Source organism: Rutidosis leptorrhynchoides, chromosome 1 (assembly GCF_046630445.1).
Source record: "Rutidosis leptorrhynchoides isolate AG116_Rl617_1_P2 chromosome 1, CSIRO_AGI_Rlap_v1, whole genome shotgun sequence".
Classification (NCBI taxonomy): Eukaryota; Viridiplantae; Streptophyta; class Magnoliopsida; order Asterales; family Asteraceae; genus Rutidosis; species Rutidosis leptorrhynchoides.
The window spans coordinates 652,673,541-652,683,819 of record NC_092333.1 but is presented as its reverse complement, the minus strand read 5'-3'; the positions used below and the strand labels follow the sequence as shown (position 1 = coordinate 652,683,819).

The window sequence follows — 10,279 nt, the reverse complement described above, 5'->3', positions numbered from 1 at the left end:
TGGAGCGAACAGAACCATCACAGAAAGCTAAAGACCAGAATCCACCCTTAAAACGACCAGCAAACGCCGGCAGCCGAAATTCCGGCAAAAACTCTGACCACCGCGGACAGCCGCCGGCAGAGAAACAAACATCAGAGAACGAGCACCCATAATATTTTTTTTAATCTATTCTAGCTTATCATCAATTAAGAAGATAATTATCCAATATAATATCACTCCTAGAAACACATACCTGAACAATAAAAACTTAACAACATTTTCTGGTATGTGATTATATATAACATGCTTGGTTTCTTAAACATGTGATCAAAACTAAAAAATATACTCGTCTTTATAGATAAATTACAGTAAAGAATATATAACACTTGTTACATTTTAGTTAATAAACAGTATATACAAAACACAAGCACACATCGATCATAACATTTTAGTTATCAGCTGCTATATATATAGCTCATATGTACTATCTTACAGCTTCATTTAGATCTCGACAGCATCAACATTCAACTCCATCACCAAGTTTCTGTACTCTGTTCACTCCTTTTTCACAATTTGTCAACTTCAGCTTCTCTCAATTCCACAAAAACAAACCACAAATGAAAACAAAAACCATATTTTATGCTTGCTCCATTTTGGGGGCAAATGTTAGAACAGCATCAGCAACAGTTAGAAAGATCTTGTCTTCCCCAATTTGATCTGCGAATTTAGACGCATGAAGCTTGTCGAGTACAGTTTGTCCTGGATTTGTTAAGATTAGCTGAACGTCTCTCTTTACAAGGCTTGCATGAAGTTCTTCCAGAGCATGAATACCACTTGTATCGATATCAGTTACAGCTACATCGTGCGAAATAAAAGTACAAATTAATTGGAGTTCTATAATACAAGTTTCAGAAATAATAAATCATTAAAATTTGTAAAAGTTACAGGTATATAAGTGTTCTTACGTGACATATCAACAATCAAATATTCGACTCTTGGTTGATCTTTGAAAGTTTCTTCCTCATCGGTTAGCCACCTCAAGATCCTACAAAAATCATTACTGATCAAATTAACCAAGCTTGATTTGCACAAATTCAAGTAAACCAGTTAAATGAAACTATATTTTTCCGAAAGCTAAAAAAAGACTTATATATACCTTTCTTTTATGTAGTTGGAATTCGAGAAATATATAGCCGAATCAACTCTAATTATGAGGACACCGGGAACCCTAGTTGCGCCTGGATACTGTTCAATGTTCCTGTAAACAATCGTCTTTGGGATCTTTCCGAGCACTGCAGTACGAGGTCTCGTTACTTGTAGAAGAATTTTGGCAAATGATATGGCAACCTATAATATACAAACAATTAACTTCATATTTTTTGAACTATATATTGTGAACAAATAATTCTAAGCATATATTATGTATAATGTTTATGTTTATTTACCGCGATGAGAAGGCCTATCTCAACCGAAGCAAAAATAACACCAAAAAAGGCACCCATACAAGCTACAAAGTCAAATTTATCAATCTTCCAAAGTAGGACTACTGCTTCGAAGTCAATGAGACCGAGGACCGCAGATATAATGATTGAAGCTATGATAGCATTCGGGGTATACTTAAACAATGGAGTGATGACAAAAAGCGTAAGCATCACGATCATCGACATCACAATATTCGACACCGCAGTGTTACATCCCGCCATGTAATTAACAGCTGATCGAGAAAACGAACCTACAATGCAAAACCCGTAATTTATTCATCTTGTATAATCCATCAAGAGGAACTTAATGGTAAATTATACATATTATATTTATTAAAGGTGTTTTGGGTCAATCTAACCACCAGAATCAGAGTGTCTGTTCTGACCCGTTGAACATATTAACTAACCAATTTTAACACCTTTAACCCTGTAAATACAAAACATGCGCGTGTATAATTGCAAAATTTACTAGTTAATACCTGTTGCAACATAACAACTTGTGAAAGAACCAACAATGTTCATCGAACCAAGTGCTACCATTTCTTTGTTTCCGTCTAACTGATAATCTTTCATTCCAGCAAATGTTCTTCCGATTGCCACAGCTTCCTGTAATTTATATTTATTTTATAAATATGTTATAAGAACATGTATGTATAACCTAAAACAATGTTTTGAAACCTAATGCAAACAAAATGTACCGTGAGGGCGATTAATCCAGCAACGACTCCAATCTTGAAACCTTTAGCTACGAGAGGCCCGCTCCAATAAATCTCGTGCACAGATGACGGGTTGATTCCTTGATTAATATGACGCACCTAAAAATGGAATTATTCAAACTTAACAACAGAATAATGATACATATTTGGTGAATTAAAAAAAAAAAAAAAAAACTTACAATTTGGACCCCGTCCTTCTCTGCATGAGTGATGAAAACACAGAACGTCGCAATAATAACAGATATCAATGGAGCTATTGCAGGCACCCAAAATAGTTTCTTGTTCTTCTTGCCCTGATTAAATTGGACACGATAAATTAAAGCTACACATTTGTCGGTACAAACTGTAAATTTTAGAATTCAAGAAGATAAGAAAATGGTCTTACGATGTACTTTGCAACCAACAGGAAGACCAAGAAGGAAACTCCTATCAGAATAGTTTGATAGTTCCACTAAAGCAATATAAAAAACATCAAATCAGTACAACTGAAAAAGAATTTTTTGCCTTTATTTCCATAGTCATATATAAAACAATGAGAAGCCGATTTATTACCCCATGTTCAGCTGAGTTAACCACAGACCGCATGACAGAAATGATATCAGTTTTTTTTGTAAACTTTTTGATGCCAAACAACCCTTTGAGTTGCTGAAGGGCGATAGTCACAGCAGCACCCCCCATGAACCCAACAATAGCAGCGTGCGACAAAAAGTCGATCAGAAATCCCAATCTGTAAAAGGAGCAAATACCAAAACATATGTTTTAATCGTAAATTAAAGTTGCAATATGATTCATACAAATGGTCACACTTTTGACCCATTCAATGTATGTAGACCTGAGTTACTTTGTGTTCTTTCTAATAAAAGAGATTGATCAAGTGTGTAAACTTGAAGGCCTTAATAAGTTTTTAATAATAATGGGTTGAAAGTGACTCAGTGTATAAGTCAAATAAAGATTTCAAATTTATGTTATAACAATGTTGGTTAGCCAATCATATGTGATCACATATCTTGACCCGTATTAGAAGACTTTTAAATAAACTAGCAAATACATACCTGAAAAACCCGAGCACGAATTGAGTGACTCCAGCAAAGAATGTTGCAGTGAAAGCAAGACGTTGATAATCGTGTTTTTGTTTTACGGGATCTAACTCATTTTGTAGCATTGTTCCTAGCAAAAGAGAAACCACTGCAACTGGTCCAATCGCAATATCTCTCGAGCTACCCATGAAGGCATAAATAAGAGGTGGAACGAAACTAGAGTCTGCAAAATACATACATAAAATGACTACTTAAATTGTTCAATGTTTAAAAACAACACTAGTTAATCAATATGCTAGAATTGTAAGTTAACTTACACAATCCATACTCAGGAGACAAGTTCGCCAACTTTGAGTAACCAATGTCCTGAAAAAAAAGAAAAGAGTATCACTACATAAGATATCGAATGTATAAATTTCGCGTCATCTTAAATGCTGCAAAGTACCCATAACTTTACCTGTGGAATACATAGACTTGCAATGGTACATCCGGCAATGAAATCGCCTCTAAACTTAGTAAAACTGTAATCTTGAATCCAACTGAGTATCGGGAAAACGGCCTGCAAACCAAGGACAAACTTTCTCCCGTTGGGCTGGTCCTTAAAATGTTTCAAAGGGTCATCTGGTAAAAACGTTTCTTTAAGGGCGGTTTTGATTTCTTTTATCAAATCTTGCTGAAGTGGCTTCCCGACCTTGTGAACATACGGTAATTCATCCGCTTGGTGATGTGAAGATGACGTTTTCATCTCATAATCTGCTGCGATCCTCCCACTCATTGTGGTTGGATTTTTCTTATCACCTTTATAATAAAACACCAAACAAAACAGAAATATAAATCATTAGTATGAAATTATTTATTTATACATGTATCCACATTTGAGTTATGTAAGATTATATACATATATACTCTTACCTATGAAAGACTTGTTTTAAAAGTATGTATGTAAGAGTGTGGCCGGCCGAAGTGATATGAAAAGTTGAATAAGGTGATCCTACTTATAAGATAACAAAGTCAACCTTATCAGCAATAAGCAATGTTTAATAGATATTAATTATAAGTTAATGAATCTAGATAACATAGGGTCCAAATTCTTAACCGTGAACAGATAAGCATGTATTACTGTTTCTTCGAGGACGTAACTGATGTAGTTAATTAAGCAATAATTGCAACAAAATATTATATATTTACATCTATATTGGACATAAACAATGCTTTGAAGAGGTTGTTGACTTTTGTGTTGATGTTAAACAGAGGTTACACATATCCAAGTTGAGCATATGCACCTTGCTAACATGTGTATTTTATATTAAAATAGCCTTTTAATTGCTTAATTTGCATAGTTCATGTTCTTAATGGCCCTGGATCATCACATGCTTAACTCCTTCCAATGAACATTCCTATTAATGGTATGAGATTAAGAGATTCAGCAAAGATTAATGATCATGTACAGTAGTTGTTAGATTGATCTATGAGGGATAAGTGATTTAAATCCTTTTCAACATAATATATAAGTTTGACTTCCCCAACAAATAAGATACTGTATTAATTAATATAACTCTTCAAACAATTAGCTAAGTTATCAATTATACCGATCTAACTCCTAAGGTTCTCTATGTATTGTTGTAAGAGGTATTTGTAAATATTTGACCAACATCCATGCAAGTTCCCTTTTTTTTAACTATTTTTGGGTCTACACAAGACAGATTTATGCTTAACAATTTTGGCCCAGCCTAAAGATTGTTGTACTAGTTATGTCACAATCTTGAGTTCTTCCAATGTAGTTTCTGTTTTCAATTTAATGCTCGTGCCTAAAACAGCGCAGGTGTTATGAACCCAATTAACTAGACAATAGAGACGATAGATAAAAGAATAACACTAATAAACAAAGTTTGAGAGAATCATGAGGGGCCAAAAGATTCTTTTGGTGGGGCCACTATCGATCGAATATACCTCCCCTTGATATGGCCTACCTGATAGATATGGAAGCTAGGGAACCAAGTATACATATGGTGTTTTCTCTAGTAGAATTAGGCACTTTGAAAGTCACATTATCTTGCTGGCGAAAACTATTTTAAAAAAGTGACATATCTTAAATTAGTTCTTGAGCTAAAGGACTTTCAATAACCAAAAAACAAATACCACTCGGACATACTACCAAAATCTGCAACGAAAAAGTATGATCCTAGCAATGTACTATATAGTTCTCATAAAACACCCTAAAAATGGACATAAGTTTTTCTTTTTTTCTTGATTAACCTGAGTATATTCGACCCGCTTTGTGGCGGGTGAACACCCATGGCCACAAAGGGGTAAATTTTTTCTCCTAGGATTCGAACTCGGGACCTATAGGTATTTTTACTTTTAGAGACCAAGTATTTAACGCTAGGCCACCACCCTTGTGGTTAAACTGGGCAAAAGTTGGTAACCATGTTCCATCAAATTCAGATGTTTAACATGCTACATAGTTTAAACTTTAAAGTACTAGTATTTACTATAAGTTAGATAAGATAATAAGATAAGTGATCACTGATGGATCCTAAACGAATGATTTCAACGTTTAAATATTCCATTAGTGTTGGTATAGAATAAGTTAATTACATGAGTTATCCAAAAAGAAATTGTGATATGAGAATTAAAAATTAACATACAACAGTAAAAAGTCAGAGGTTTGGCCATGGTATCCTTTTCAATGGCTCCACCAATTAGCAACTTTTAATGAAATTGTCAACGTGCGGATGTGTTTATGTGATGTCACCAAACCCTAATTCTTCGTACTTAGTATAATTTAATAATTAATCAAACTAATCATGTGCTTATAATATATCTCATCACCCTTAATATTTTCAATTCAATCAGCATCAATATAGCTCACAATCAGTATTTAAATATAAATAATCAAATCAAATAGAATGATAATTAAATTAGTAAAATTACCTTTCGTAGTTGTGTAAGGGCAAAGCGGCGAGGGTGGGGTGGCGGAGATATAATAATAATGAAAACAAATAAATAAAAATTGAGAAGTTTGAGAGATGAATATGCGTAATCCTAAGAACGAAATGGCGTCCAGATGCAATGAATTTTGACTTGTAATCATATTGAAACCTAAAATGGCGGAATTTAAATAGTAAGAAAAGAGCAGGAAACGGTCTTGTTGTGACAGCAACAATGGTGTATCATCATGCATTCTTCTGCTTCTTCATTCACTCTATATGTATTTTGCTAAGTTTCAAACAAGTGTTATCATATCATACTCAATATAATATTATAAAGTAAAAGTGATATGTGATGATCAACGCCTATTAATTATTCATATTCATATTTCATATAAAATATTTAATGAACTTCATATCATATCATAATTCAAGAAATTTAATCGTTTGATGGTTAATCATTTGAAGATTGACAATGTAGTTGTTAAGCCAATCATAAACACTTATAAAGGTAAAGGTAAATGTAAAGCGGTCTTCGGGTAGTTTTGTGAATGGTTTTGGTTCGTTTTTATGTTAGTAGATTTTGGTTACAATTAGATTTTGTATTGGTTGTGGTGTTTTGATTGTGTCCCGTGTACTAGGTCTGAGCCTTGGACAATCGTAACATTAAAACGTACACGTATTCGAAGCTATGAACTTCACAAATCCCCTTTTATCTCCCAAGCACGCTCCCACTGCACGAGCAAGGATTAAACCGCGACTACTTGAGAAGAAATCTGGTTCGTACCACCGGTCAGTCGAAAATTACTTTGTCATTGGAGAGTAAAACAAGTATTCGAAGCTCTAGTGTTACTCAAAATCATCACACTAATCTTGAGAAGTTTGGAGAAAAACGTCGCATAAGCATCTCCATAACTCCACTAGTCGACTTTCAAACCGATGCACCCCGTTCATTACAACACCGCCCAAATCTGAGTTAAACCACCCTACCGAGCTTTTGTAACAAACCCACATCTCTGAAAACACAACTCATATCGCTCGAAGTATCACGAGACAAATCCGTCTCGCACTTGAGCCTTCAAACCCGAAAAGCTCATACTGAAACTGCCCAAATTCTAAAATTCTTATATGAAAACCCAACAGTCCGATCAGCCTCATATTTTTACAACTTGTAGATCCATGTGTCTACTACCTACAGCCTAAACGTCAAGTGGATCCAATAGTTAACGAACTCGCAATGAATTTTCTCCTACAGCTGCGCATGAACATCCGAATTTTGCTAAATTGTTCCTTCGCACGGGATATCGAGGAAAAAAAACCCAGACCCATCACCCATTAATACAGAAAATCTCACTGCAACGAAACCTGGGACCCGTCCCCTGACTCCGTAACCCTTCGCTAACAAAATAACACCATCATCATACAAACAATGCGTAGGATTGCAGAATAACTTTTCAGAGCCGTTACCCCAACCCCGATGTGATCAACTCTCCCGGATACATCGACATACCTTATAATTTCTTAGCGACCAACTAAGTCACCTGGTCTCGATACATATTGCAAAACAAATCCCTAGAACCCGTCGTTTAATAACCTTGATGAAAAATTGAATCATCAACCATATCAAATACCTTTGCTTTCAATTTCATCATCGTGCCCGATCTTCAAACCTTGAAGCTATGATATCACTTGTTAGGATTATTAGGCCCAACAAGAAGAGTGATTTATACCAACCAATCATCCACAAACGATAAACTATATTGCTAAAGCATATGAACGATAAATAAAAGCATAAAACGGCGCAGGATTTAACATGGTTATATCCCAACTCCAAAACACAGAGAAAAGTTTACTCCACGGGCGCAAGCCAGAGATTATTTACTATATTTTTCGTGCACATGTTACAGGTTACAAAGGGTATGTATTTATAGTGCTAAATTAAGACGAATCGGAACACAATTAGAAGTTCTAAACGAAATCCAATTTCTGCCCCGTCAAGACAACTTCGCAGTCACCATTCGAAGATTGCGGTCGCGATTCAAGTGTTTTTAGAAAGCTCGATTATTGACCAAATCTCAAGGGTGCGAGACTTGGACCCTAGTCGCGAAAACCCTGGATCAACAACATTATTTGATTCATGTTTCCTTGCTTGATTCAACTTCGCACTCCAACAACTTTTCAACTAAAAATCGGGGATTAAAGCCTTAAACTAAACACCGCTATGTTAATATATATTCACGTTGATTGTAAATAGTACGTGTGTTAGTTTGTAAGCTTGCTGTATATAAACTACAAGAAAAAGAAAAAAGAAAAAAAGGAATGCAAACATGCCCACTTGTGTACTTATCTTATTTAACAACATAAATTTTATTAAATAAAGTAGCAAATAGTTGAAATAAATACAGGAAAAAATAAAGAATTACAAAGAATACATGTGATCTTGCAACAACTACGTCTGATAAATTATAGGCTTTTTAAATCTAGAATATAACCAATCAAACGCATTGACCACTATACTATTGGAGACATGAGCTTTCTTACAGGAGTCGTCGTTGAAACCATTACTTTTTCGAAGATTTCATAAGTTCTAGAGACATGTTAGGAATTTGGGACCCAACAAGACAGGTGATTTAAACCAATCACCAAACTCACAAACGACAAACGAATAATTAAAGCATAAGAACGATAAATAAAAGCATAAAACGACACAAGGATTTAACGTGGTTATATCCCAACTTCAAAACACGGAGAAGAGTTTACTCCACGGGCGCAAACCAGAGATCTTTCTTTATTATTTTTGTGCACACAGGTATGGGTTACATAGGTGTAACATCCCGCCTTTTTCCGTTCACTTTCTGTTTATTTATTTAAAGTCCGTTATATGATTATAACATCTTCCGTTAATACGCGTTTTAAATTATCTCGTTTAGGTAATTCACGCACCCGATTCAAACTTTAGGGACTAAACTTGCCAAGATGCCAAAGTGGTGACTAGGTCAAAGTGGTCAACCCTTCACTCTCATCCATTCATTCATCTCTTTCTCCTTTACTACTTCAACATTTTCTCTCAAACTCAAATCCAAAGAATCATCATCCAAATCCGATTTGGCAAGTGTTTTACAAAACAAAGTACATATTTGGAATCTTTGCAACTTCCTCTTCGATTCCATACCGATTTCATTACATTTGGGTAACTTTCTAAAATCACTAGATTTTGTGTTCTTGATGTTTTTAACTTATAAAAGTGTTAATTAGTGTCTATGGCTCAAGTCTAACATGAATATATGATTTATATGCTCGATCTTGTCGTTTTGAAGTAACTAGCATGAACTTGAATTTTGGTGTGTTGTTCTTGAGATTTAGTTGCTTAAAAGTTGTTAGATGTTAAAAGTTCATGTTTTAATTGTGTTACTAGTATCACTAGCTTCAATTTGATGTGTAGGTTGTTTTAGAAAACTTCATAAACTTGGTTATTGATTTTGGTGATATTGGTTAGGGTTTGATAGAACTAAATGTGAATATTTGATGCATTGAATGCCATGAATGGTTGTTGGTAAGTGTTTAGTTAGAATGTATGCTTAATTACCTACGAAACGGCGTATTGTATGTAGGTAGTAAGTTCCCGAATCACCAAACCGTATTTATGAACTTGAATGTAATAAATGTTGAGCATTCAATGTGATTTTAGTTGTTGTAAGTGTCAAAGTGATTGATGAAAAGTGTTTAGTCGTTTTCCTCGTCAAAATACCTTTCCGATGATATAAGATACATGTTTTGATGGTTTGCAAATCATAAATTGTGAATGTTTGAAGTTTGGTTCGTGCATTTGTTTGTTGCAGCAAAACAGGGCCTGCATACTGATCTGGACGCCGTCCAGATTCTTGGACGCCATCCAGGCCTTCAAATCTAGACGCCGTCCAGCAAATCTGGGTGCCGTCCAGATGCACTGCCAGGGACTGTTTTGGTTTGCCATTTTACGAAAAATGTTTGCTATGCTACGCACCTTCAATTCACATGTAACTTGTTCTAACATGCTCATATATGATTAAAAATCTCAGAAAAATAGTTCAAGACCCGACCCGAACGTGTTGACTTTTTCATTGACTTTGACCCGACCCAAGTTGACTTTTAATCAA

General features: G+C 35.0%; 1 protein-coding gene across 1 annotated transcript; it reads right to left on the bottom strand.

The window, feature by feature from the left end:
- Nucleotides 1–566: 566 nt before the first annotated feature.
- On the bottom strand, nt 567–4,152 carry LOC139885803 (sulfate transporter 1.3-like). Its single transcript, XM_071869557.1, has 13 exons — nt 4,126–4,152; nt 3,671–4,011; nt 3,531–3,579; nt 3,229–3,436; nt 2,729–2,903; nt 2,562–2,627; nt 2,356–2,469; nt 2,159–2,275; nt 1,940–2,066; nt 1,425–1,711; nt 1,136–1,326; nt 945–1,024; nt 567–834 (listed from the first exon to the last, which is right to left on the bottom strand). Exons 2-13 carry the CDS (start codon nt 3,986–3,988, stop codon nt 617–619), a joined length of 1,950 nt encoding a protein of 649 aa, XP_071725658.1. The 5' UTR covers nt 3,989–4,011; nt 4,126–4,152; the 3' UTR covers nt 567–616.
- Between the last annotated feature and the right edge of the window lie 6,127 nt (nt 4,153–10,279).

Excerpts from the sequence above, each read along its gene's own strand:
- LOC139885803 (XM_071869557.1), bottom strand. The coding sequence starts at position 3,988 with ATGAGTGGGAGGATCGCAGCAGATTATGAGATGAAAACGTCATCTTCA. Across the intron at positions 2,628-2,728 it reads TTAACTCAGCTGAACATGGG|TGGAACTATCAAACTATTCT; the intron begins GTAATAAATCGG and ends ATATTGCTTTAG. Across the intron at positions 2,276-2,355 it reads AGAAGGACGGGGTCCAAATT|GTGCGTCATATTAATCAAGG; the intron begins GTAAGTTTTTTT and ends TTCCATTTTTAG.